Consider the following 27800-nt stretch of genomic DNA (forward strand, 5'->3'; position numbering starts at 1 on the left):
TGCTTATGTGCATAGAATAAACATGCAAGCAGTAAGAGAAAGGCTACCTGTGAGTTTACGGTACTCCAATGTGGAGTTTCCGGTCTGGGAAGCACCAACATAGAGCAACCCAAAAGCTTTAGGACCACTTGATCTAAGATTGAGGCCTGGGCGATATCCCCTAAATGACAATTTGAAACGACAACAATATTAGCAAATTCATAGATACCGCAGCGATCACACATACCTACCGAGGCAAGGTATGACATATTAGGGTGGTTCCAAAGGTGCGGCGATGGATGTCAACTTGTCTAAGGTTGAGCCCAAACCTTGAGAACCAGTTCGCCGAGGCGAAGCCGAGGGGCTAGAACAATTTATTTCAACCGCCATCACCAATCGCCAATCGCCAATCACTACCTAGGTAATCGTCAACTCAACAACACAGCTGCACTGCACTGCAACGATGGGGTGGTTCTGGGGCTCGTCCGACGATGCATCGTCTAATGCCAATTCATCCCAAGACCCTCTGCGCGATTTGGACCCCAGCCTTCGAGACTTCCTCAAAAAGGAATCGCCCGTGAAATATGAACCTTCAGCACCAACTACATCTCAAGCCCCGGAGCCCAAACCTTTGGCACCAACGCCTCAGTCCGGAGAACATGCAGAGCCGCAGGTGCCTCCGCAATCCTTATACCAAGATGGCAGATACGCGCATTTATGGAAGTCGTACCGACCGCTAGCCGAAGTTGAGGCAGAAGGGAAAACGGATCAACAAAAGATAATGGATGTACTGGAAGGCTACAATCATCGACGGGCCGAGATTGGGAGGGTCGCGTTGGAAAATTGTGCGTTGGAACAGCTGGAGGTCAGCGATTGCTTCAGAACAGGAGGCTGGTCTGCAAAAACGACTATGTGTAGGGCAGAGAATAGGAAATTTGAGAGATGTTATATGATGCAAGCGGTAAGCAGATATATTGTCGAAACGTTTGCCCTCGAACTCTCCTAATTTTGCAGAAATTTTTAAAAACATTGGGCTACCTATCAACCCTCGACCGCCCTCCAGAAGTTGACGAGAAAATTCAAATGCATGCCGACACGTTATATCATCGAATGTTGGAGCAAGAGAAAGCTATTGAGGATGCGAAAGCCGAAGGAAAGCCTGTGCCTTCATTCCCGCCTCTTCTGTCAGCACCGAAACCCAAGCTTGCAGATGACGATAATCCGCATAAGCGGCGAGTCGCCGAGATTGATGATCTCAGAGAGAAGGTCCAAAAGCCGTTAAAGAAGAAATTGGAGGGTCTGACGGGTTTGGAGCGGGAGTTAGAAGAGAGAGCAATCAAGGCGGAAATTGAAGCTGCTACTCAAGCTGCGGAGCAATTAGACGTCATCAACCGACAACAAGCTGAAGAACGGAAGAAGAGGCAGGAGCAGGGGCGAGAAACCGTTACCGACAGACTAAGGTCTTTATGGAATGGCAAATGATAGGATAATAGTTGGAGCATATCGACCAACGGATCCGGGGCTCAGCAGATCGTTTAAGTGTTATAGATTGTCTCTGCTCAATCTGCCCTCTGTGTTATTACAAAGGGGCCAAAATCTCACCTTACTTAGCGGGGATAAATAGCACCGGGGACATGGAGGCTTGCTTGAGCGAACAACTGCCTTGCACTCAGGGGTTAACGAAAGGCGACGGGGTATCACGCCAGTACCTCTCTTTGGAAACTCACTTCAGAACTTGTTGCTTAACCCCTCTTCCCAACGAGGTGTGTACGATTAATGGGATTCTTTGAGAATTACTGTATAGCTAAATCGAAGTTGGGAGTATAATAGAACATTTGACTGTAACATGTAACTTGTATACCATTTGTCGCAATATGAAATAGCTTTTGCCACATAAGGTATCTAGATATATCTGGATCACGTGTCAGATACCACTTTCAAGATTTTCAATAGCCTCCCTTAGGTTATCAAGTCCACGCTTCATACAGGCACGTTAAGATGAAAACCAAAATCTTAAGTTTGCTTCTTTAGGTGTAAGATAGAATGCGTCAGATGTACATTATTAAAAGCCTTGAACGATGGATGTTCCCATAGCTGCAAATGTCCTCGGGACAATGGGAGCTGTATGTTGGTCAATCCAAGTATATAACACCTCTTTCTTTCACCCTGCCCTCACTTCCCTCCCACTTTCCTCTTCACTACATCTAATCCACACCAATACTAACTATCTCACAGCTCATCCCTCAAATCATAGTAAATTACCGGCGACACAACACCATCGGCCTCCAGCGCTCCATGATGCTTCTTTGGGCCTGTGCTGGCGTCCCATTAGGCGCCTATAACATTTCTGAAACCTTCAATATTGCACTGCAGATCCAACCCCAGCTTCTTACCGTCTTGAGTTTGATTACTTGGATTCAGTGTTTCTACTATGATGATGTATGGCGATTCGCCCTCTCGGTACGGACGTGTCAGCGGCTGATGAAATATGGAATAGAAATGGAGTTTAATTAAATGCCTCACTGTTGTTAGTATCATTGGGGTTATATTTGGCGGTATTGAAACTGCGTTGGTTTTTGCACTTAAGGTTCTATTTCTCTCCGCCCTTTCATTTGGCTTCCCACTAAACATATTCCACCCCTTTAGATCGCAGACAAGCAAGACAAGCAGTGGCCTTTAATATTAATGGGTGTTATATCCACAATCCTCTTATCTGCGGGTGTACTACGACATTATTACGATATATATATCCACCGGACAGTACGAGGAATATCGTTCATTTTCGTCGGCATCGACGCCGCTGGCGATGTATTTTCCTTGGTATCCGTATGTATGTATTCTCATCCATGATAACCCTCCCAGAGAAAATTATACTAATTTCTACCACTCTTCGAAGTCTTCCAACCTAAGCTAGATATCCTTGGGATGGTTATATACGCTACCGAACTCCTGCTCTGGTGTGGTGTTTTTGTTTGCGGAGGATATTTCAATCTTCGCCCGTGGCTGCGGCAGAAGAGGAGAAATAGATCGCTGAAGAGGGAAGAAGAGGAGCGAAATAGAGATACTATTGGGGATCAGACAAGGAATGGAACTGCTTTTCAGAGTGTTGAGCTCCATCAGATTGGGTCTTCTACGTCTGTTTTCCGTACGCCGAGCTCTGTGGCAGGTTCAAGGACTTCAGTGAGATTGGGGGAAAGAGAAGGAAGTTAGATATGTTGACACATAGATCACCGTTTAGAGGGTTAGCATCTGCTCACTTCGACGGAAATATTCCGAGTACCAACAAGAGTATTCGGCCGTTTCCCTAAAACGCTTTGTCCTGTACAGCAAGGCAAATCTTCTAATTTGACAGGGTATCAACAAACATCTAAAAAGTACATCTATCTAATATTTACTAATAAGAATCCTACACACCAACGCCGGCGCCATCGCCATCGCCATCGCATAGACTTTTAAAACATATTGACCGAAGTAGAGAAGTATTCAATCAAGACGTAGATCTGAGCACACAGGGAATTGCATATTCTCGACCAAAAAGAGTTGCCAGGCTATGCTCGCACCAAATACGCCGGTCCCCTAACTGATAATAACCGTATTTTCCGCGACGTTATCAGGCCTCAAGTCATACTCAATACCCACCTCCCATTTGGTGTCTTTTCATATCGAGCATACGTCGACTTCTTCGCATCCTTCAACGCTGTGTTCTTCCTCCCGCTCCCAACACCATGTAAAGCGTCCGCGATCGGTCGCAATAACAGACTCATGTTCAAATGAGTATCCGGTCCAACCTTAACCCTATTAGACAAGACGGCGGTGATAACGACAAACAACAAGTGACAACCACAGATTAGCCCGACGACCGTATAGAAGGGGATGGGGTGCCCGATCACGAGACATTGACCAGCGCTCGGGGCCATGCCAACGTACGAAGTCGAGGGGTTGAAAAACGCAGCGCCTGCTATGGACCCTAAAGCATAACAGGCAATTGTTAGGCCCATTTCATCCACGGATCCTTTAAGTGGAGCCCCCCAAACGCTACCATGGGGGTATATTTGAGCCTCCTGGCCAGGATGATCCGTGTACCCAATCTCCGCAATCGAAGTTGTAGCTATCGATGCCATAGAATCAGAAATATATGATATATTCCGGGGGTCGTTCACCGTCTTGCCAACAGTTATGTTACACCTGTAGTACCACGGGTCGGTCCCTGAGGACTCAAAGGCTTCGACAACTGAGCATCGGGGACCGCACACGTTACTACCAGGCGCTGACGTATTGGTGAAGATGGTCATGGCGTCGGGTACCGTGCGAGATACATAAACGTCCCCAAGTTGGGCAACAGTGATGTTGCTGGATGAGCCATCCCCATGTTCGGTCACTTCATGAGCTTCACATTTCCATGTGACGCTAACTTTCCGGTCTGTATAAATTGAGAACTGCCCTGCTGACATTGCACCAGTGGGGGAATCGGCAAAAATAAACTCAATAGTCTGGGTTTTATTAGAGTACCAAATAGAAGCGGCATTATTGTCATATATATCGCCAGCTTTTGGCATAAAGTCGGTATAATTCAAGCCATAATTAGCGCCGAGCGCACCATAACTGACATGATCAGTACATCGTTCAACGCCGGGATGTAGTTACTTACAGATGGGCAGCATATTCCTCGTCCTGAAGCGTAATCTTCGAACCAGGGTTTTGCGGAAAGAATTGGCTCATGTCGGGTATCGAGACGTTTCCGTGCTTCATTAGAACACCACTGTAATCGACCTCCCAGCCATACGTCAAACTGAGTACGGCAATCCCAACCTGGGCAAGCTGTCGGGCGTTAATTAGGGTCTCGAGAGTAGGTGTAGCAGCATACAATATTGATAAGGAGCCATAGAACACAGCCAACCACTACAGCGGGCCTGCGAGCACTAAAAGCCAGCTCTCCAAGCTTCATCAAACTGTCCGCGTTGAGAACCAAATCAAGCTACGCTATTGTCAATATTATTAATTCGACGGGGTCGATTGATGTACTACACACCTCCACCAAAGTCCTCCTCCTGGTACTGAGAATAACCCATCGCATATTCAAAGCCACATCCTTGAAGGCACTGGCGACATTGAGACCCAGCGCGATACTGACGGCCGTAGTAAGGGCATTATGCAGCCTCTTCTGCGTTTCGCTCTGCGGGCCCCGATTGTGCCACCAGATGATAGCGAAAATATAAGCTGCGCAAAGACCGGCTGTGATAAACCACCGGGTCGACATACCAATTAAGATATGCCGAAATTGCCTTCCCGTATGGTCTTTATATGGGACATGGTGCGCATTGTAGGTGGTATCGAGCCTGTTAGCGGGATCGTGAAGGAACGACTGCGATTCACCACCTCGAGAGGCTTTAGTATGGGCCTAATGAGTGAGGGCTTGTACTCACTATGCCTCGCATTGGAGAATAGTGTTGGTGCCGTGGAATATTCCGGACCTTTTTGGTCCTGATGGATAGGTGCTTGCGGTCGCAAGCTATCGCTCATCTCGATTCCAGCATGGCCTAGATCTCCGTGAGGGGGGTTCCATTGCTGAGAGTAGGTGGCAGGACTCTGATAGACCGTAGGTTCATCCCCAAATGGCGAGAAAGTGCTAACGGGGTTGTAGCCTGGACCGGAGGCCATTTATTATGACGAGAGGCTGGTGTGCAGTTGAAGATGTGTAGAGAAGGACGCGGTGGGCCGTTTCCCCTAATTGAAGGGCCTTTTACCAGGACGACTGAGCTGGTGCAGTTTAGAAGTGGTGTTTGGGAAGGCTTCGAGGAACCACCTTGACGGAGGCATCAGAAGGAACATGAGCATAAGCGGACCCCACCACCCATAGGCCCTTTGTAAGTTATGGTTACAGGTCATCCTAGGCCTAGATCAGGCCTCTGAGCGCACTGAGATGCGGCTGAGTTGATCCTCTCATATTGTATGCAATCAATGGGGGCCGGCCAAGTATAGGGCTGGCCAGTGTTGATGAGCCCAGCCAGTCAAACGCATCGAAACACCGCGAAAAGGGGTTTTGGCCGTGCGGCTGAGCTCTGGGCTGGGCAGATGGGAGGGCAAAGGTTCCACAGCTTGCGCCAATGCTCCTAAACCATTGGTGTCTTAGGGCTGAGAACCGGATACGCCAGCGATACTTGAGGGGCCGTCTATATATATAGAGGGAGGGAGCGCAAGGAAACCGACACAATCGGGGGCAAGAAAGCGAGGCAGGTAGCGTGATGGTACAGAAGCTACTAACCGTAGGGAATAATAGGATGTCAGACATAACAAGATGTGAGCACCAACTATGAAGCACTGGGGCCCTACAAGCTTATTCCAGGCACGAACGAGGTCGAAGCTTTTGTTTGATTCTCTCGGCTCTCGTACTTACTCGGTACCAGTTGCGAAACTTTAGCCAAAAGGAGCGGTAACTCTGAAAGTAGAGTTGCCCGTGCCACAACTCAAAAATATATAGAGACCAGCCCCTGAAACGGGACCGCGAGATATAAAGAGTTCCCATCAAAATGATTTCCTGTCGAGGTACTCTATTTAGGTCTGGTGCATTTACTGCTGCCCCATAATCATTCTTGCCTGATACATAGCTGTCCATTTCCAACCAACCGTAGGCCATATGTCCGCACAATCATAATTCATACCCATCTCTTCTCCCTCTTCAGCTGTGCTGCACACCGTTGGAAATCGAAAACTATCCAGAAATTTACCAGACCTTCGCCCAACATCCACGCCGAGGCATTGGCAACACTCTAGTTACCCGTCGTGATCACCTGGCTCCCTTCCCAGGTCTCACCGGCCTCCAGCTTCTGCCATCCTTTAACTGCACCGGCCTCTACACATATCATGTTCTTGTACCCCTCTGCGGGAGCAAAATCGGCCATGCTCTTGGCATCCACCCATGGATTCCACACCACTACTTCATTCATGTTATCTCGGATAATGCTGAATTTATTCTGGCCTCCTTCCGAAATAACAACTGGTGCGCCCGGCCCACCCGCAGGTGTGTATACACGGTCTGTTTTGCCGGTGATGGTAACTGGGCCCGCTGGAGACGTCGTTGTGCTGATGGGAACGGTAACTTTATCGATATAGGAAGACTGTTCAAGGCCCGAGACGGAGACCGCGGCGATATCCTATCGATTTCCAGTGGTTAGCACTCATATTCTATAATAACTAGGGATACGGGGAGGGGATGACAACTTACATTTATCCTGAAGTAAGTGTGCATCAGCGTCTGGAACTCCCAAGCTGTGTCTCCCTCGTTTCTAACAACGATGCTCGTCGTCAAACCTTCCCTACCCAGGGTGACGCTGTATATCAACCCAAACCCGTGAGGCCAAGCTTTCTTGCTGGCCTCGTCCAAATTGCTCGTACTAAGCCCAAAGTCTAACTTCACACTGCTATCACCACCATCTGTGCTCGAGGAGGACTCGGAGGTGGACTTCCCAAGGAACTCCCATCTTGAGGTGCGCGCAAACCCGTGCTGGGGAAGCTTGGATGTTGCTTCGTGGTCAGGAGCGGTACCAAAGACCTGTTGCAATAAACAATTAGCTCAACCACCGCGCATCATGTTGGCCAAGGAGACGTACTGGAAAGACGAGCGGGATGCCACCTCGCACAGCTTTCGAAGCATCCAACTTAGCCTTCTCGCTCAACCACAGCTTCTCGTTCCCCTGTGCATCCTTCCAGCTTATGATGGTGGCCCCATAAAGGAGTATCTCGACTGATTCGCCCGTTGGTAGGACAGCTGAGACCCGGGAGTTGGAATGGCTGATGTTGATTTGTGCTTGAGGCGCAAGACCTGGGGTTGCCGAGAGGGCAGATGGCTTCTTTGGGCGGTCGACCATTTTCTGATATGGATAACTGACCGATTGGCGTTCAAGGGCGGTGATATAGACTGACCCGTGCGCTGAAGATCGTACTGGAGGTGGATAGAGGCGGGGCTATTCCGGTGCTGGTACTGTAGGTTTGGGATGGTGAACTCGTCGGGGGCGGAGGAGACTATATATGGTGAACTTGACTAGTAAGTATGACGGCAGAGGGCGTTGGGATATCAAAGGGCAAACGACATACGTAGTGCAGTTCAGCAGCAGTTACTCCGAGTACCAGCAAGAGGGCGATTGGGGGGTGGGATGATGGGCGAGAGGGCGAGAGGACGGGGAATGTGGGATGTGGGATGTTGCTGCTCCTGAAACACGGACAGCAAGAAGAGGGGTCCGAGGGGCAGCGCAGTCTGCAGTCTTGCGTCGCCAACCAACACGGAGGGTTTCTGCAGCAAACATCATAGGCCTTTATCGAGGCGTAGTAATAGTTGTCACCGGCCCACCTACATAACACCAACATCAACCTACATTAGCACGTTATTCCGGAGTTAGTGGTCACGGCCAGTGGGCTCAACTACGAGAGGAATAACGAGCCGTAGAAAGCCCTGGTTCCTGAATCGATACTCGGTTTACCCGGGTAAGTACCAGAGTCATATTATTACATGACGGTTCTGTACAACTCTGTGGGATAGTTTCACGGACACAGTTCAAAAGGGCTGGAGATAAATCTATGTAAATACTTGTGACTTGTTCCTTTTGGATTTGGAACCAAATTTCTCAAACACTTAACTACTTTGTGGAACTGACTTGATAGAAGCCACCCCTAGAGATCCTGGTACAGAACGGTGGCATTGAAAAAGTTGAGGAGGGAAGTAAGGGATTCAAAAAAGGAAAACTCCCCGTGATCGTCCAAGGTTGATGCTTCAATTACTAGGATGAGACTGTTAACAGTTGGTTCTGAGAAGCTAGGGAACAAGTTGGAATGGGCAGTGCTGGAGAGTTCGTTCTATCACCCTTCGTTTCGATAAAAGCTTCCTTTTGAGACGTTACGGATTCAGGCTAATTTGTCTCCAGTCTTAACTTGCAGTAAGTAATGTGGCTGATACCCCGTACGCCTGTTGGAGAAAATTTACTATTACGCAAGTACTTATACTTTACATTGCTGCAGGTTTTGGGTGCATGCGTTGCTTGATTTGCTGGCTAATAAAGAATAGATCTATTATCCGCAATCGGTACCAGAGTGTCGGGGCAAGGCATATAACTGCGCTATATGTATTTGGGTGACCATGTCGGTCGTTCCAACTAATAGTCCATTTATAGCTGCATCTCTATGTATTTGGTAAGACAGTACTGGCCGTCGGCCTAAGCCATTTCTAATGTTTTTCCAAGTCTATCCTGAGTAGTTATTAATGAGGGTTTAAGTAAAGCACGGTTGAAATTTGATAGAGATTACGCAGATGTACCGCATAGCCTACTTAGCTTCTGCCTTCAACATCAATAGTGTAAATCTATACCGAAAACTTCATAAAGCTGTCTCCATTACGCCTCGTCACTCCCTCATCCTCTAGGCAACTTTCGTGTCGATTATTATGTATTTATTTACTTGAACTCGTCTGAAGTGATATTCCATTAAATCGAAGCTAACGGGTAGGTTTGGTTGCGGTCTTCCATAACACCTTAGCTGGCAACAACAGGACGGAATTGTCAGCGATATGTGCCTCCTAGGTCATGTCTGCCACCATCTAGTTAACATATAGCAGATACCAGTTTAGAAAAGTCTCAAAGGCCTAGATATTCAAAAGTTAGAGGAAACAATATTGCATCAGTTGAAGTAGCCATGCGCTTGCTAAGCGGCTAGGCTCTTATTATGGTGTCTCAGTACTTATGTCTAACCTCCATTTATCTCGGTAGTTAGGTTGCCTAGCCCCCGACAAATATTTCCTCTACTACTGATATTGAAGGCTTGAACAACCTATTCGGGGTGAATCACACTTCATGTCAGTTTGAGTCGGCCACATCACCGGCCCCCTTCTCACGCTGGCTCTTTGCATTGTTTGCTCCAGCTTCCCTCTGTCTCGCTGTATTGCCACTACACCAATAAAAGCTCATAGGTTGCAGATAACAAGAAAGTTGAACATAGCATTGATGTTTTCCTAATCTAACCCAATCCATTCGCCATCGTCATTTTCACCATCCATATCTTCGTCTAAAGCAGAGCCATCTGTGATGCTCTTCAGTCCTTCTTCGCCTCCATTTTGCAGACTTGCTTTAGGCTCCGGCTGACTGAGCAGATAATCAATAGTGTAAACATTCTCATCCGCTAGCCTCCTCAATTCATCACGGATCTTCCCCACAGCCCGACTCACAATTCTTAATTCTGAATCGACGGAGCCACGATTGTCACTCACCCACTGTCCATGCGAGACCAATATCGCCTGAATCCACAAAAGGCAGAATTCTAAATGTGGAGATTCTTCAGTCTGCATGGCCACGAAACGGAGGAGTCGGGGTATGTAAACGACAGGTAGCTCGTCGACTACGAGGGCGATGTTGCTGTGTGGAATGCCTTGGAAGACTTGACGGATTAACGGTGCCTCATTTAGGCGGAACGCCATCACGATGGCTTTTAGATAATCTTTTTCCTTTTCCAACACATATATGGTTGATGCTGGAGTGATGGCCAAATCTAGATCGATGGGATCGAATAATGGTTCTGTGTCTAGACTATAAATAAGAAGTCCCTCAGTTGACGCAGCACAGAAAGAGCGACCTGTAGGGGCGAATGTAACGCCTGTTACCCGAACTTCAGGCATGCGTTTTCGAGCTGATGGATCGCCTCCTCGTTTTGACCCGGGCAAGGACTTGTCAATTCGGTCTTCAAGGTCTGAGGCCTCCCCTTGCTCATCAATGAGACCAAGTGGTCCCGCTTCCGTCATCATTTTGCTGTTGAGAAACTCCTGTGTCCCAGATAGCGAAAGATTTATGCTGACTGTGAAGCGCTTTAAAAGAACTAATGATGACACGGAATATAAGCATATATATTTGCTGTTTCCGCCCGCCAGCACGCAGCTGCCATCAGCGCTATATCGGATAGTGCTGAAGCTCTTATTACCAGCGGCGTTGGCAGCTGTTCGGCGATCAGTGAGTTTCCGACCACCAGAAACATCTCTTCGCCCATCAACTCCTGATTGTTGCTCGGCTTCAGAGACAGACCAAAACGTTAGTTGACCGTCTAAAGTGGAAACCGCCAGCTGCCGCGAATCAGGTCGAAAAGCAACGTCTAACACATCCGCCTGGAGCTGGAGAGGCTCGCTAGTTTGTGTGCGATCAAACACTGACCAAATTCGGACTGTATGGTCCCAACTTCCACTGACGACTACTCCGCCATTCGGTGCAAACGCCAAGGAAGAGACTGGGCCCTCGTGTCCTGCTAATCGATCGAGTAACTGTCCGGTCTGCACTGACCAGATATGAATATCAAAAGAATCGAGAGAGCCTGCACAAACAACTTCGCCGCTTGGGTCCACACCCAGACAGGAGAATGACAGACGTGTTGGAGCTGTAAAGGTTCGGAAATTTCGATACCGGATCAGATCCCACGCTCTGATTGAACCATCAAGACTCGCTGTGAAGAGTACATTTCCACGTTTCGCAAATTCGCAAGCCGTGACTCCACTCGAATGCTCTGTGAAAGTCACGATGCAGAATCCCGAGTTGACATCCCAGACTTTGATCTTTCCATCGTCTGCGGTGGTAACAACTCTCTGTCCGTCTGGCGAGTAAGTCAAGGCATTCATCGAATCGAAATGTCCCTGTTGCTTGAGAATATATGATTCTGACTGCCATTCCCAGACCAAAAGTTGGCCCAGTTTGGAGGCTCCAAAAGCTAACCATTCTCCTGTCTTGTTGATCGTGACGAAATCGATGTCATTTTGAGATATACTGAGAGTATGTATCATGTTGAATTCCGGCATTTCGTAGAGACCAAATACTCCATTCGAGAACCCGGCGACTAATAACTTAGACTCTGGGTGGAAAACACAGCACTTTACCTTTGCATTGGTCTGCATAAAGTAATGGCGTTCTGTAATCCTCCATCTTTCGTCATTGCCGTCCTCTTCCATTTCATCGTCAGCCTCCGACGCCTTTGGCCGACCTAGATAGTTCCATTGGAACACCGCTCCATCTCTACTAATAGTGTATATCGTCTCCTGGTCTTCTGAGAAATACGCGCCTATCACGCCTTCTCTATGTCCTGCCAGTGTGGTTGGCACAAATCCAGGTGTGGGATCCAAACTCCATATCCGCGCAGTGAGATCTTTGGCGGAACTTAAAAGAAAGAGAGAATCCCCTGACCACTGTAAATTTGTCACCGTATCGAAATGGCCCGCAAATACCCTATGGCGCACAAACGGCGCAAACTCCAACTCTCCATCCGGACTTTGATCCGGTGTTGAGGGCGTATGCCATATTTCTATATGCCGTCCAACTCCCACAGCAATATGGCGTCCAGAGGGAGAAAAAGCAAGTGCGGAGACCGGTGATTTGAATGAGAAATGATGCAAGACAACCCTCCGCGGAACATTCGTTAGGATCGCTCGGCCATCTTCATCAACTGAGAGGAGCAGATTACCCCGCGGTGTAAGGCCGATTCTTGCGATATTCTTTCGATGTGCGAAAGGAAGAGTATGCGATTTATTGCTGGTAATAGTTAGATAAAATTCCATAGGATTGTATCTAGGGTCTATACTTTACGAGGTCGAAAACCGTGACCCTGTTTCCTACCGGCGAAAAGAGGCAAGTGCCATCTGGACTGAAAAGCAGGTTTCCCTGGCTGTAGACAGTCCCTAAAAGGTTGGAGAACTAATAAGCAAATCAGTATAAACAATGGTAATAGTCATGCGGCAGGCATACCTTAAACTCCGTCTTCATTGTCACCGTTGGGTTGACATTGCCGTTGCGTATCTGCTTCGTCTATCAAACTAACTTTTTTTATCGCTATCGATGATTTTGTCGAATTCTCGGAGCTGTCGGGTCTTCTTTAATCCGGCTCAGACGCTAACCATTTTAGCGTGTTCTGGGGACCTTCAGGGGGAGATGCGAATTTCCCTCCACACCCCTTGAAGCGAAGTCTCCTGAATGAGAACGATCACGACCATAATACAACTACCAACTGCTCCTGCACAACGCGATCGCTTTTCGACATACCTACTACGTACAGACGTCAGAATTGGAGTTTGGTTGACAGGAAAGAAGCGCTTTATACACGCTCACAATGGCTCCTCCAACCGCAGAAAGCGCGTCCCCAATTGGGATTGCCAATTTACCAAACCAGCGTCACAAGATTGTCGCAAAGAGAGGAGCTGCTTTCACGATTATGGTGGGTAACCGCGAAGCTGAGATTCAACATGGCGGTCATTTGCTAACTATTTAGGTTGCGGGTGAATCGGGATTAGGAAAGACGACATTTATCAACACCCTCTTCTCAACAACAATCAAGAACTACGCCGACCACAAACGCCGACATGCCAAGCAGGTCGATAAGACCGTGGAAATTGAGATCACAAAAGCTGAGTTGGAAGAGAAATTCTTCAAAGGTACGCTTCCTAGATCGGCGCTCATTAACAGAACCTACGGTCGCTAATAGTTCCACAGTCCGTCTCACCGTTATTGATACCCCCGGCTTTGGAGACTATGTCAACAACCGCGACTCGTGGATGCCAATCATCGAGTTCTTGGATGACCAGCATGAGTCATATATGCTTCAAGAGCAACAACCTCGCCGAGTTGACAAGATCGACCTCCGTGTTCATGCATGCCTGTACTTCGTCAGACCTACTGGACACACACTGAAGCCTCTGGATATTGAGGTTATGAAGAGATTGAGCTCCAGAGTCAACTTGATTCCAGTTGTTGCAAAGGCGGATACCCTCAGCCCAGCTGATCTCGCTCGCTTTAAGCAAAGGGTAAGTTGTCTTCAGAGGCGGTGAGTAGCACACGTCTGACATTTTCTAGATCCGGGCTGTTATCGAGGCGCAAGGCATTAAGATCTACACGCCACCTATCGAGGAGGACGATGAAGCTGCCGCGGCACACGCACGAAGCCTCATGGCCGCTATGCCATTCGCCGTCATCGGCTCGGAGAAGGATGTCAAGACCAGCGATGGACGTATCGTAAAGGGTCGTCAATACTCCTGGGGTGTTGCGGAAGTCGAGAACGAAGACCACTGCGACTTCAAGAAGCTCCGCTCCATTCTTATCCGAACCCACATGTTGGACCTCATCCACACCACGGAAGAGGCACACTACGAAGCCTATCGCGCCCAGCAGATGGAGACCCGCAAATTCGGCGAGGCAAGACCCAGAAAGCTCGACAACCCCAAGTTCAAGGAAGAGGAAGAAAGTCTACGAAAGAGATTCACCGAGCAGGTCAAGATTGAGGAGCAGCGTTTCAGACAATGGGAGGAGAAGCTCATCAATGAGCGTGATCGCTTGAACAAGGATTTGGAAAGCACCCATGCTGCTATCAAGTCCTTGGAGCAGGAGCTTGAGCAGATGCAAGGAAGTGCCGTTCGCAGCCATGGTCGTCGTTAAATGATACCTCGAGTGTAGATGCAGAAGATGTCCAAGGGGGGGGATGTAGTGGACAGATCAAAAGGTGCAAGGATGGACGATGGTGTTACGGGAGTGTTATGCGCAGGTCAAGGCAGCACTTTTCTTCTTTCAGTTCCGGCTACCTATCAGTTCCGAATGTCCAAGCCGCAGGGTAGCTTAATTCCCAGCTAGCCAGCTTCGTGGGCTTATTGTTCTTAGTTTTTAGCCACGATATAATTCATGTTCCTCCAAGACCTCCCTTTCTCCCCAAAGAAATGATAAATATTATAGAATTTGATGACCCAAAAGTTTCCGGGCGTATCTCAAACAGCATCCATGCTGGCCCGCATGGTTAATTGCTCGTTCCTATTGCCCAATTTACTGATTTGCAAAAATGCATCGACTCCGTATCCTTCAAGACTATGTAACTCCAAACTACCAGCCCAATATTCTGCGTATACTCTGCTCAAGGGCAAGCCCATTCCAAGTCTTAGATTTGGTGGTCGACTGGTCAATGTGGCTAAGGAACTCTCCCGTACCGTTCCGGGGCCTTGGTGGGAAGATAGACTGGCCAGCTTCTCTGTGGCCGCGTGGGTTTTGGCTCCAATTCCCAAATATGGTGAAGCGTGGGGGGTGGCTTCAGTCGCCTCGGGTAGCTGTTGATCCTCTACTCGCAGCTCTTGAAATGTGGCAGCGATTTTTGGGACCTGGTTTAAGTTTTCCAGGAGTTCACGGCTGCGTGGTCCCTTGCTGAATGACCATATATGTGGCAAGATATCCCTCGGGATACCACCGCCTTGGTCAGAGACTCGAATAATGACATGCTGTGGAGCCTCGCAGATGGTGACTTCTATGGGCGGTGGTCGTTCTGTTTGGATTGGTTTGGCCCTCTGTCTTTCCACGATAGCTTGAATGGAATTTCTTAATAGCTCTCCAATTATATACTCAAGATGGCTCAGTATATAAGGGAATGTGGCATGTAAATGGCCAGATAGTTTGATTTCGGGTAATAAAGTGGATGATCCGTACGCGGCGGATGCAAGAGCCGCTACTTCATGACCGCAGCGTGTTACGACTTCTTTAGCATTGCATTTGACCAGGACTTCGCCAACGAATTCGCTGTCTCGGGGCTGGGCATCAGGGGGGTGGCGTGGGTGGTGGAACGTTTCTGTGAGGGCGATATGCTGCTCTGCTATTACGCGGCGAGATATCCGCTATAAGCTAAATATCAGTTCGTAATCGCATAGGCAAGGGGAAAGGGTACCGTACGGAACGTAAGACGGTGTTCATAAATTTGTCCATATCTTCTGGCTTCATAAGATCTCTACACTCCAGCACACCCATTGCCAACTTTGGGATCACAGTCAGATGCTCTTGCAACTTCTCACCAATCTTCTCGCAAAATTCCGCATTATCTTCCAATGTTTTGATCTCTGGTACACGTCGCAGACTCTCAAATGCCTTGAGGTATAGTTCATATACTTGGCTGATATGCGGGTTCGTGACAACGACGTAGGGCAGCGTTTGCATATCTCGAATTCGATGGGCCAGCCTATGGTTCCTGTCAGTCGATAGGATGGAAGCAAATCAATCGGGGTCCCTACCGGGCGGGCAGCTCTGTTCGGACATAATTGGCAGAGCTTATTAGTCGTGACTCAGTCAAGGTTCGACCAAACACCATGAGCTGTCTGAGGCTTATAGGTCGAGCTTCCCTTGCAACCCATCTAATCCAACTTAGCTACAATCACAAAAGTTATGTGTTTAGAGGCCTACTGGTCTAGGGAATAAGCTGGCCGCCAGGGCGGAGGGCCATGAGTAAACCGTACATGGCATGACAACCCGTTCACGCCAGAGCCATATCCAGCGGATAGCCCCACTACCCGTTGCCCATTCTGCGAACAGGAGCGCAGCATCCCGGCGATTCCATACGCATATGAAGATATTATTAAGGTCTCGAGGCAATTGAGGTTTGAAGTACGATGTTCCGTCAATCCATGCGGGGGACAACGGCGCGGATCGTCGTTCGTAGTCGCAGCGGGGCCAATCCTGCGATCCTCACCCCTACCGGCTTCTGGATTGTGCTTGAAACGAAAAGGCGAGACCAGGAATTGGAGCGAATAGCTGAGCTATGTACAGAAAACATATATCAACAGATGTAAAGTCGACGTGTTGCGCGAATATGGCAAACATCAAGCACGAAGTACGTAGGCCATGAAGTAAGGTTGGTTAACTTACCCCAAGGTGGGTTCCGAGATCGGTCGAGACCCTGGGGCTCGGCGAGTCACAAGCATCTTCTGTCGAGAAATAAATAAATAGCTGTCCACGGTTAATACATCCACGAGTTTCAAGGATAGCTTCAAACCTCACGAAATCGACCCATAACAACCACCACAAAGATACCCATTGAACACAGTCAAAATGAGCGCTGAACCTGCAACCACTGCGGCACCAGCCGTCACTCCAGTTACTGAAGTGGAAGCATCCAAACCAGCCGTTGAGGAGCTCACACAGGCCGTTGAGGAGCCCAAAGCGGCCACCGACGAGCCCAAAGCAGCTGCTGAAGAACCCAAAATAGCTGCTGAAGAGTCCAAACTAGCAACCTCCGAAGCTGCACCAGTGGCCCCCGTAGCTCCAGCTAATGCCGAAACCCCCGTCGCGGCGCCTGTCGAGACACCTTTGTCTAAACTCTTTTCAGAACTGCCTTTCATCCTTAAGGAAGCAGATCACAAGGAAATATGGGGTGTTGAACTCTCTGATGACTCCCATGTTCCGACCTCCATTGTCCTCGAAAAGTTCCTGAGGGCCAACACTAAGGATGTCACCAAAGCAAAAGCACAATTGATCGAAGCCCTGAAATGGAGAAAGGCCATGGACCCAAGGCAACTCCTGGAGGAAGTCGAGTTTGACAAGAGCAAGTTCGGGGAGCTTGGATATGTTACGGTGTATCCGAAATCAGATAAACATGGCAAGGAAATTGTGACTTGGAATATCTATGGTATTGTCAAGGACAACAAGGAAACCTTCGGGAATGTTGAGGAGTGAGTCCTATTCCTGAATTATGATAGCGCTTGTCCGTATTAATTGATATCTTAGATTTATCAAATGGCGATCTGCCCTTATGGAATTATCGGTCAAGCAGCTCGATCTGCCCTCCGCAACAGAAAGGATCCCAGAGAACGGCGAAGATCCTTATCGTATGATTCAAGTCCACGACTATCTCAATGTCAGCTTCCTCCGTATGGATCCCGCCATTCGGGCCGCCTCCAAACAGACCATCGCGACATTCAGCATGGCGTATCCAGAGCTCTTGAAGGAGAAGTTCTTCGTGAACGTCCCGTTACTTATGGGCTGGGTGTTTACTGCGCTGAAGGTCTTCCTGAGCCCGGAGACCATCAAGAAATTCCATCCTTTGAGTTATGCAAGCAGTTTGGCGGGCGGGCTCCCGGCGCTTGGGCAGGAACTCCCAAAGACTTATGGTGGGAAAGGAAATGATATCAAGGAGGGACTGACCGTTAAATACTCTGAGGTGGCTGCTGAGGAGCCTGCTAAGGAACCTGCTAAGGAGCCCGCTAAGGAGCCTGCTGAAGAACCTACGGCGGCACCTACTACAGAGCCTTCAGTGGAGCCTGTTAAGGAGACTGCCGAGGAACCTGCTAAGGAACCTGCTGAGGAGAAGTAGTATTTGGGTGTGTTTGCAAAGTAATAATGAATGTCTAGTGCGGTCGGATGGCTTTGCTGGAGGTGCGAGGTGTTAATTGTATTACAGATTGTCTCCCTTTGGGCTTTGAGAGCCATTGTTGTCCAGCGTTACGCAGAGATATCCCCATGAATTCGAGTCTTTAGTTCTCTGCTCTGCAATACCCATTAGCATTTGCAGCGATGTGCAATCAGCCCTTTTCTGATAGTGTGTTGAGCAAAATAAAACCCTTTCACCGCCCTATTCCGATACGTGGTTAAGATGGTTTAAAGAAGCTCAGAACTGCCAAATATGGAGGATAAACATAAACGCGTGATTCTCCGCGAGTTTGATGATTATAACAACGCGATCAAACCCATGCAACAAAATTATCCTCGAGTCTACCATTCGCATCCACATCCACATCTACATTTACAGGTGCTAACAGCATACTTCGTACAAGCTACTATCTTTTGTTGCGCCTCCTAAAAGCATCATCTCGTCGTCCTCCACATCGCCTTTGATCTTTGTGCCGCCCGAGGACAATAGCCACGCGTTTGAGAATAGCATTGTCACAAGCCGAGCGCTTCCGACAGAACACACAATCAGGCCAACCTGGAGCCTTGTTCTTTTGAGGGCAGCGATAGACACAAACATAGTTGCTTACAGCATTAGCTCTAGCTCTGCTCTGCTTTGCTCACCTCTCGCTCTTCATTTGCAACTTGCCTTCTTCATCAAAACACTGTTGTTGACAAGGTTGTCTCCCTCTGCCCATTTAGCGTACCGCGGACAACGTCATATCTCATTGGGTCCGTCTGTTGGCTTGAAGCGAGCGAGGTCCCGCATCCGCATCTGCATCCGCATAGAACTCAAAATCCATCGCCTTAATGCTGGATGACTGAGATCGAGACCAAGACTGCGACTGCGACTGCGCCTGCCAACCTGTACTCACGGAAGCAACCTCCGCGTCCCTCTTCCTCGTCCTTGCGCCTTCTCTTCCCATTGACTTTGCCTCTGCTTCTTGGGAAGGCATACCCGGAGCTGCAACGATGAATCCTGTAAGCAACCCATCCACTTCAATCACAACGAGCTCCCGCCTGCCCCGTCTGTTACTCGGCGTCGCTCTTCATCTTGGACTCTTATAGCGAAATTACCAAGAATGGATTCCATTTCAGACCTGAATCATCCTCTGCTCAGAGGATTTTTTTAACTATCCAGGTGCTAACATTTTCGATCTGCCAATGCAGGCCTTTAGTGAAAGCATAGACTCCCCCAATGACATGCTTGTCGATTCCGACGACCTGCTCGTCGACCCTGAGAACGAGAAAGACGATGTCGCCATCATAAACCCAGACAGCGATGCCGAGTCGAGTCTGCGCGCAGATAACTGTACGTTTATTCCAACAGATGCCAGCAGCCTACTCGTCATATGATATACTTCAGTTGACTAACGTTGGGTTAGATGAGGCCATGAGCGATTTTGTACTTCCTCCGCTGCCAGAGGATCCGCCGGCGCTAGCAGAAGGCCACCATACCTGGCATATAGAACAATGGAGGAACGCCCCGCGAAGGGAACATGGCCCTGTCTTTGAAGTTGGAGGGTTTCCTTGGTAAGGCTGTGGCATAATATCCGATCTGTTACGTCTACCGTCTCTCTACTGACAGATCTAGGCGTGTTCTCATGTTCCCATTTGGTAACAATGTCGACCACACATCTTTCTACCTAGAACAAGGATTCCCAGACGGCGAACCGCCGGATGACTATGTCTGCTGTGTGCAGTTTGGTCTTGTCCTCTGGAATCCAAATGCACCCGAAATATTCACCCACCATACCGCACACCACCGGTTTACAAAGGAAGAAGGCGATTGGGGCTTTACTAAATTTGTTGAATTGAGAAAACTATGGAACACTCCTTGGGACTCATCGGGTCGCTTGTTGGTGGAGGACGATGCTGCAAATATGACAGCATACGTCAGGGTAGTAAAAGATGAGACTGGAGTTTTATGGCACAACTTTCAGAATTACGATTCGAAAAAGGAGACTGGCTACGTTGGGCTTAAGAACCAAGGAGCTACGTGCTACCTGAACTCGCTCATCCAGTCGCTGTATTTTACTAACGCATTCCGAAAAGTGGGTTTCCATGGAACATGGCACAGGTCATATGCTGACCATGCCATAGGCTGTATATCAAATTCCAACACAAGATGAAGAAACTCTTCAAAACTCCGCCTATGCCCTTCAACGGCTTTTCTATCAACTCCAAACATCCAATAATGCTGTGGGAACGAATGAACTCACCAAGTCCTTTGGCTGGGAGACGAAGCACATTTTCGAGCAGCAGGATGTACAAGAACTTTCCCGAAAACTTATGGAACGGATGGAAGAAAAGATGAAAGGCACGGACGCCGAGAACGTTCTACCCAAGCTTTTCTGCGGCAAGGTTCGAACATACATATCCTGTATTAACGTTGAGTACGAATCGCGCCGAGTGGAAGATTTCTGGGACATTCAATTAAACGTCAGTGGAAACAAAACTATCGAAGAGAGTTTCAAGGATTATATCCAGGTTGAGACGATGGACGGCGAAAACCAATATTTTGCGGGCGACCAGTTCAAGCTCCAAGATGCGAGGAAAGGTGTCGTTTTTGAGAGCTTCCCAGAAGTGCTTCATCTACAGCTCAAACGCTTTCAATACGACATCGACCATGATGCTATGATGAAAATAAACGACCGTTATGAATTTCCCGAGACCTTTGACGCAACACCTTATCTGTGCCAGGAAGCTGATTTGACCGAGCCATGGGTTTACCAGCTTCACGGCGTCCTTGTGCACAGTGGGGATCTCAATGCTGGCCATTATTATGCGTTCATCAAGCCGAACAAGGATGGCTGGTTCTACAAGTATGATGATGATAAGGTTACAAAAGCTACGCTGCGAGAAGTTCTTGAAGACAACTATGGGGGTGAATATATCGTAAATGGGCAAACTCAACTATCGAAGAATTCGACGCCTATTATGCGTCAGAACAGCGCTTATATGCTGGTTTACATCCGCCAAACGCGGTTAGAAGAAGTTCTACTTCCGGTAGCCAAGGAGGATACGCCCGCACATCTCCGTATGTCTTCTATTTCTCGGCCCCATTGATATTGCTAACTTTTCTCTAGAACGAAGACTTGATGAAGAAGCAGCCTATCGAGAGGCACGCAGGAAGGAGCGGGAAGAGCAACACCTTTATCTTTCTGTCAAAGTTATCACCGAGGATACTTACAAGGCGCATGGCGGAACAGATATATGTAACTTCGATGTAAGCCCCGAGGATTCAGCAGCACCCAAATCTTATCGCCTGCTTCGGAAATCAACCATACGAGACTTGGCAGAAAAAGTTGGGGAAGACACCAACGTCGATCCAAGACGGCTACGGCTTTGGTGCATGGTCAACCGTCAAAACAAGACGACTCGGCCGGACGCCCCTGTTAGCGATTCAAATATGTCCATCGAAGAGGTCCACCAAAGACATCTGGGAACCAAAGCAGGGGAGTTGCGATTATGGGCAGAGCTTGCAGAAGATGTCAATTCCGAGGGAGAGGGGATATGGCCGGGTCAACCGGTTATCTCCAATGGAGTCATCCATAAAAATGACCTGATACTTCTCTTTTTAAAATGGTTTGACGCTGACGCTCAACAACTAAGTGGTGCTGGTCACATCTATATCAGTAGGGAGAAGAAGGTCGAGGACCTTGTCCCTGTGATTCTTAAAAAGATGGGCTGGCCAGAGAGATTACCTAGTGGCGACAAACTTCAACTGAGGATTTTTGAGGTAGGTGCTCGATATATGATTCAAAAGGAAGTAATCTAATAGTGTCTTAGGAGATCAAGCCCAATATGATAGAACCTATGAAGGCCAAGCAATCTCTAAAGGCAGCTGAGATTCAGGATGGCGACATAATATGCTTCCAAAAGGCTCCTGATACCAAGAGTCCAGAATCCGACCGAGAGTCCGTCTCATTTCCTCGATCAATAGCCATTACTGACAGTGATAGGAGCCCCAAAAACACCCATTCGGATCGGGTCGATGACGCTCGCTTGTTCTACGACTTCCTTGTCCATAGGCGGCAAGTTCGATTCCATGCTCATCCAACGAGAAACGCGAACCCTGAAGAGTACGACCCATTCAGCCTCGTGCTTAGTGCCAAACACAGTTATGATCAGGTTGCTGCAAAAGTTGGTGATAAATTAGGCGTCGATCCAACTCATCTTCGGTTTTGGACCGTGAACGCTACGACTGGAAATGCCAAAGCCTCTGTCAAACGTGGTCCAAGTCAGACTCTACAAACCATTCTTAATCCAGCATATAGCACTTTCAGCAATAATAACCAAAGAGCTGATGCGCTCTACTTCGAAATTCTGGACATCAGTCTGTCAGAATTAGACACAAAGAAGTCCTTGAAAGTAATATGGCTTAGTGAAGGGATTACAAAAGAGGTAGGTCAAACTCTTCATGAGATATTCAAAGCTAATTTTTATTGCAGGACCAATATGATGTCCTTGTCCCCAAGAATGGCAATGTGGACGATCTCATCGCTGCGCTCATCAAGAAAGCGCAGCTTGAAGATGAAACCACGGCCGGCCCTATCCGCGTTTACGAAACCCACAGCAATAAACTACACAAGGAATTACCGCGAACTTACGCCGTTATGAGTATCACAGATTACGTTCAGCTAATTGCGGAACGAATTCCAGAAGATGATCTGAATGCGGCAGGGACTCAGTTCATCCCCGCGTTCCATTTCCAGAACGAGCCCAACAAAGCCCATGGGATACCATTCAAATTCCGCATCATGGAAGTGAGTACAGAAGTTCAACTGCTCTTCGATTTTTAATCTAACACTTTTGATAGGGCGAAAAGTTCTCGGATACGAAGAAAAGACTCGAGAAACGACTTGGTATTAAGGGCAAGAACTTTGAAAAGATCAAGTTTGCTGTGGTGAAAAGAAGCTCGTATTCGAAACCTATTTATCTCTCAGACGGTAAGCCTCCTTCTCCTTTGTATCAAAAGCTGGAGCTGACTCGAAGTAGACGACGTGATGTGGGATGTGGCGACTCAAGATGATGACATGCTGGGCCTTGACCATGTTGATAGAACGCGGGTTATTCGAAACGGCGCTGGTGATCTATTCCTGAGGTAGACCTTAGGCGGCGCATTTGCTTTTGAGCATGGCTGGCAGGATTTTGTATGTTACGATATGATGGCGCTACAGTGGATGGTGTTTGCGGGCGGTGAGACAGTCGCCGTTTGGGGCAAAATGCCTGGGATGGGTGCGCTAGACGGAGGGAGAGATTACTTACATCGTCATGGCCAGGCTGGTAGTGGCAAGAATCCATATACAGCATAGCATTGAAGCCATGGGATATACATCGCTAGTTTTTAAAGCAGAACTAAAATCTCCTCGAGTGGCACTCATTTATAGTAGCAATCGAGCCGAACATCCATGCTTGTCCGGTTATTCTAGTGTAATATTCCAGAAGCTGAGGGGGTAGTACTCGTGCAGTTTGATTAGGCAAGCAGGGGCGGGTGATCAGGGCTTGAGTTGGTATACATGTCAGAGTATGATGAAAAGTACTATTTGATGATATCACTAGATTAAGTACGCCGACGATAACATTTTAATTATACTCTGGGGAGTGAGAATTGTAGGAGTTGGAGCATAAAAGTTGCAAGTACGGGATTGTACTCGGCATACAGACGAGCTTGATTTGAGTAGCTCACGATAGGCAATGAAGACTATAATATCGTATATGTCCGGATATAGTGATTAGAGAAGGATATCTAGGTCTGGAATTAGAGTCAGGGTGGTAGATTGTAGGAATTTATAAAATTTATGACACACCTAGGTAGTACTAGAGCCACTTCACGTGCTAAATCACGGTCGTGTCGTGTTTCTCAACCCCTGAAATCCACTTCTCGCTTGCATTTCCCCTTTCGCGAGTTCGCGACTTCGAAAGTTGTCTTTTATCGAACAGTGAGATCTTGATACCCAGCTACCATCTGCCATTCTTCCTGGTAACACAACGTCGCCATGAAGCTCTCGACTCTTTCATGCAGCCTCCTGGCATGCCTCTCCTCACTGGTGTCTGCGACAGCGCTCACGTACAGGCTCGAAGCGAATGAGAAGGCGTGCTTCTTCGCTGACGTCGAGAGACCAGCTGCGAAGGTTGCATTTTATTTCGCTGTATGCAGTTCCATACATATCCATACACATACCGGACTTTTGGAATCGTGCTAATTGATGGGGGTGTGTAGGTCCAAGCAGGTGGTTCTTTCGATGTCGATTACGAAGTGATGGGACCGAATAACCATATCATCATGGATGGAGAAAAGGAGCGACAGGGCGACTTCGTCTTCACGGCGACCGAGACTGGGGAGTACAGATTCTGCTTCAATAACGAGATGAGTACTTTCGCGGAGAAATATGTCGACTTTGAAATAGCTGTACGTGGTCCCTTCGCGCCAGCTCAACCCTCCCTTTCCATCCAAAGCAGACGCTGACATCTTACCCTTTGCGTTGTACAAATAGGTCGAGCACGAACAACGCGCAGCACTACCAGCGAAACAAGGCACATCACCAGAACAGACATCTGCTCTGGAGGAATCCATCTTCAAGCTCTCAGGCCAGCTCTCTACTATCACGCGAAACCAGAAATACTTCCGCACGAGAGAAAACCGCAATTTCAGCACAGTGCGGAGCACTGAGAGACGGATATTTAACTTCAGTGTTATCGAGAGCTTGATGATGGTTTGCATGGCTGGGTTACAAGTGTTTATTGTCCGGTTCTTCTTCCAGGTATGTTGTACCCAAACCTTGCCATTGGTTTTGGCAGCGGGGTACATGTTGCTAATCCATATTCAAAGGGCGCAAGAAAGGGCTATGTGTGAATTATGGGAGTTCACAGCGTCGAGCGTTCTTTGGGAAGTTACCATGGCAGTGGAGTCTGGACTTTTCGATGTATTTTTATATAATGACCCCAAAAATCAAATGAAGAAGACTTTTCAAAATTTTCCTGCCCTGTGAATAGTGACCCCATTCAAATCACCCTAATCTATTTGTAAATATTATCCACGAGTGTTATGGCATTGGTTATCGAGCTGTTGGAATCATATTCTGGGCCTCTCAAGGACACATACGCGCCACCGCGCTAGTCCCACCTCGTCTAGCTTTACGACCAGGTTTAGATCGCGATAATTTGGTTTCAACGATACAGTCGTCACGTCAAAAAGCTCACCTTGTCTTGTCCTCCGTCAACAACACCTTCAATATGACTTCAATAGCGGCATCCTTGTCACGGGCGCTGCCTAAACCTAAATACACCGGTGAGGAAGAGGAGATTCCACAGCATGCGCAACAGAGAGGACCTCGAATTTTAGGAGCAGGAGCCTTAAGTGACTCTCAAATCGTATTACGGGTTAGGCAATTGTTCATACTGCGCGGAGAAGGAGATACTAATGGGATTTTGCAGAAAACCGGACCTCCTCCATATGGGCAGCGAGCGGGATGGCGACCACGATCACAGGAAGACTACGGAGATGGAGGGGCGTTTCCAGAAATCCCAGTCGCACAGTATCCTCTAGATATGGGACGCAAGGGGAATAGTTCCAGCACGGCGCTGGCTGTCCAAGTTAATGCCGAGGGGAAGGTTAAATACGATGCTATTGCGCGACAAGGCCATAGCGACCAGCGGATAGTTCATGCGTCATTCAAAGATCTAATACCGCTTCGACAGCGCGCCGATGCGGGCGACATTAATCTTGATCGGCCGAATGAAGATGAAGTTGCTGCCTCGACGGAGAGAACGAAAGATGCGCTTGCAAAGCTGGTTAGTGGTGCGGTGGCTGCGCAGAAACCCAAGAATGTCAATGTGGGTAATAGGAAGGAGCCGACTTTTGTTCGATATACACCTGCAAACCAGATGGGAGATACGACGAGGAAGAAAGATCGAATTATGAAGATCGTCGAGAGACAGGTGGATCCCATGGAGCCACCGAAATTCAAACATAAGAAAATTCCACGAGGTCCACCGAGTCCGCCACCCCCCGTTATGCACTCACCACCAAGGAAGTTAACCGCGGAGGACCAGGAGGCTTGGAAGATTCCTCCACCAGTTTCGAATTGGAAGAATCCCAAGGGTTACACGGTGCCCCTGGATAAGCGATTAGCTGCCGATGGAAGAGGATTACAAGATGTTACCATAAACGATAAATTCGCCCAGTTTGCTGAAGCCCTTTTCACAGCTGATAGGCATGCGAGAGAGGAGGTCAAGCAGAGAGCGCAAATGCAACAGAGGTTGGCGGAAAAAGAGAAGGCTCAAAAAGAGGATCATCTTCGAATGCTAGCACAAAAGGCGCGGGAGGACAGAGCCGCAGCTGGGTCTGGGAGACGAGGGTCACGAACATCAAGGTCCCGATCCGGCAGCTATAGTTATTCGGAATCCGAAAGATCTGACAGCGAGGACGAGGAGGGGATCCGAGAACGAGTGAAGATGCGTCAGGAGAAGCAGCGGGACGAAGAACGAAAAATGAGACAAAACCGTATGGGCACCGAGCGAAGAATTCAAATGATGGCCCGCGACCAAAACCGCGACATCTCCGAAAAGGTCGCTCTGGGTCTAGCAAAGCCCACACAGTCTTCTGAGGGCATGTTTGATTCTCGACTCTTCAACCGAACAAGCGGTTTTGACTCGGGATTCAATGAAGATCAGGCGTATGATAAACCATTATTCCAGGCGCATGATGCTATTAATAGCATATATCGCCCGAGACAGAATATGGATGAGGATGATGATGAGGCGGCGGAGGCAGAGATGGGGAAGATTCAGAAGAGTAGTCGGTTTGCAGATGCGCTTGGTAAGGGGACGTTTAAGGGGAGTGGTGATGTCGAGGTAAGTTTTTAATCCCTACTTTACCTATTTAGGTGTTTGGGACAAGGACGGTGCTAATTTATGTGCCACTATAGGCGCGAGAGGGACCTGTGCAGTTTGAGAAGGATACTGGCGATGTGTTTAACGTTGACGAGTTCCTAAGCAACGTTGGGGAGAGTGGGAGCAGTAGTAAAAGAGAATTCGGACTGCAGGCCGGGGAGGAGGACAGGGCGAGTAAGAGGGCGCGGATAGATGAGGATGAAGATTAAATTATCCTTCCGCGGGTGGGCTAATGCATGGGACATGGCGTTGAGCATGTATGGATATGAAACCAGGACATATGTGCTAGGCATATTGAAACCTCTATAGTATACACGCCGTGCAAACAAACAATTACATTCATGCTGGTTGCAATGAATGTAACATTGCTCTTATGCATTTTCCTGCTCTTTAGCCTTGAACTGAGTCTTGCTGTCTGTTTGCATATAGCACGCGAATGGATTTTCATGGGCCTCATCTCCTTTTGCTAACCCTTTATATCTACAATTTCCCCAATGACTTCTAGCTTGCATTACGTTGATCGAAAGGAGGTCAGCAAGATGGGTTGATAACATCGACTATTGCTACAATGTTTTCCTGTTACATTGTGTTATATTATAATAAGTACAGGAAATGGAAGAGGATTGATTCATCCTCAACGCTCACTTCCCCTTTTCATCCACAAAACCCACAACGTAACTTCCGGATTGCGAGCACCCTTCACGTCACTATTCGGATTATGCTTTTCCTATAGAC

General features: G+C 48.2%; 9 protein-coding genes across 9 annotated transcripts; 5 read left to right on the plus strand and 4 right to left on the minus strand.

Moving 5' to 3' along the window:
• Nucleotides 1-442: 442 nt before the first annotated feature.
• BP5553_00878 (Uncharacterized protein) lies at nucleotides 443-1461 on the plus strand (the record flags this gene model as incomplete). Its single annotated transcript, XM_032009501.1, has 2 exons — nucleotides 443-940; nucleotides 994-1461. 2 exons carry the CDS (start codon nucleotides 443-445, stop codon nucleotides 1459-1461), a joined length of 966 nt encoding a protein of 321 aa, XP_031873555.1.
• A 2135-nt stretch (nucleotides 1462-3596) lies between these two features.
• BP5553_00879 (uncharacterized protein) lies at nucleotides 3597-5637 on the minus strand (the record flags this gene model as incomplete). The annotated part of the gene is made up of 5 exons (XM_032009502.1): nucleotides 3597-4581; nucleotides 4628-4797; nucleotides 4844-4954; nucleotides 5009-5355; nucleotides 5403-5637. The coding sequence occupies 5 exons, from the start codon at nucleotides 5635-5637 to the stop codon at nucleotides 3597-3599; spliced, it is 1848 nt and encodes a 615-aa protein (XP_031873556.1).
• Nucleotides 5638-6746: 1109 nt separating this feature from the next.
• On the minus strand, nucleotides 6747-7844 carry BP5553_00880 (putative Glucose-6-phosphate 1-epimerase; the record flags this gene model as incomplete). The annotated part of the gene is made up of 3 exons (XM_032009503.1): nucleotides 6747-7130; nucleotides 7202-7528; nucleotides 7587-7844. 3 exons carry the CDS (start codon nucleotides 7842-7844, stop codon nucleotides 6747-6749), a joined length of 969 nt encoding a protein of 322 aa, XP_031873557.1.
• A 2129-nt stretch (nucleotides 7845-9973) lies between these two features.
• BP5553_00881 (WD40 repeat-like protein) lies at nucleotides 9974-12752 on the minus strand (the record flags this gene model as incomplete). Its single annotated transcript, XM_032009504.1, has 3 exons — nucleotides 9974-12521; nucleotides 12571-12683; nucleotides 12735-12752. 3 exons carry the CDS (start codon nucleotides 12750-12752, stop codon nucleotides 9974-9976), a joined length of 2679 nt encoding a protein of 892 aa, XP_031873558.1.
• Nucleotides 12753-13095: 343 nt separating this feature from the next.
• BP5553_00882 (putative cell division control protein CDC12) lies at nucleotides 13096-14414 on the plus strand (the record flags this gene model as incomplete). The annotated part of the gene is made up of 4 exons (XM_032009505.1): nucleotides 13096-13200; nucleotides 13255-13417; nucleotides 13476-13786; nucleotides 13836-14414. The coding sequence occupies 4 exons, from the start codon at nucleotides 13096-13098 to the stop codon at nucleotides 14412-14414; spliced, it is 1158 nt and encodes a 385-aa protein (XP_031873559.1).
• A 323-nt stretch (nucleotides 14415-14737) lies between these two features.
• BP5553_00883 (Alpha-ketoacid dehydrogenase kinase, N-terminal) lies at nucleotides 14738-16327 on the minus strand (the record flags this gene model as incomplete). Its single annotated transcript, XM_032009506.1, has 4 exons — nucleotides 14738-15628; nucleotides 15684-15966; nucleotides 16019-16138; nucleotides 16188-16327. The coding sequence occupies 4 exons, from the start codon at nucleotides 16325-16327 to the stop codon at nucleotides 14738-14740; spliced, it is 1434 nt and encodes a 477-aa protein (XP_031873560.1).
• A 505-nt stretch (nucleotides 16328-16832) lies between these two features.
• Nucleotides 16833-18093, plus strand: BP5553_00884 (uncharacterized protein; the record flags this gene model as incomplete). Its single annotated transcript, XM_032009507.1, has 2 exons — nucleotides 16833-17452; nucleotides 17508-18093. 2 exons carry the CDS (start codon nucleotides 16833-16835, stop codon nucleotides 18091-18093), a joined length of 1206 nt encoding a protein of 401 aa, XP_031873561.1.
• Nucleotides 18094-19139: 1046 nt separating this feature from the next.
• BP5553_00885 (Cysteine proteinase) lies at nucleotides 19140-23278 on the plus strand (the record flags this gene model as incomplete). The annotated part of the gene is made up of 11 exons (XM_032009508.1): nucleotides 19140-19148; nucleotides 19338-19479; nucleotides 19553-19700; nucleotides 19762-20221; nucleotides 20271-21207; nucleotides 21257-21909; nucleotides 21960-22087; nucleotides 22133-22574; nucleotides 22622-22936; nucleotides 22990-23119; nucleotides 23169-23278. 11 exons carry the CDS (start codon nucleotides 19140-19142, stop codon nucleotides 23276-23278), a joined length of 3474 nt encoding a protein of 1157 aa, XP_031873562.1.
• An 891-nt stretch (nucleotides 23279-24169) lies between these two features.
• BP5553_00886 (Uncharacterized protein) lies at nucleotides 24170-27274 on the plus strand (the record flags this gene model as incomplete). Its single annotated transcript, XM_032009509.1, has 5 exons — nucleotides 24170-24322; nucleotides 24394-24582; nucleotides 24668-24934; nucleotides 25215-27026; nucleotides 27101-27274. The coding sequence occupies 5 exons, from the start codon at nucleotides 24170-24172 to the stop codon at nucleotides 27272-27274; spliced, it is 2595 nt and encodes an 864-aa protein (XP_031873563.1).
• Between the last annotated feature and the right edge of the window lie 526 nt (nucleotides 27275-27800).

This window comes from Venustampulla echinocandica (genome assembly GCF_003357145.1).
Source record: "Venustampulla echinocandica strain BP 5553 chromosome Unknown scaffold_0, whole genome shotgun sequence".
In the NCBI taxonomy this organism is placed as follows: Eukaryota; Fungi; Ascomycota; class Leotiomycetes; order Helotiales; family Pleuroascaceae; genus Venustampulla; species Venustampulla echinocandica.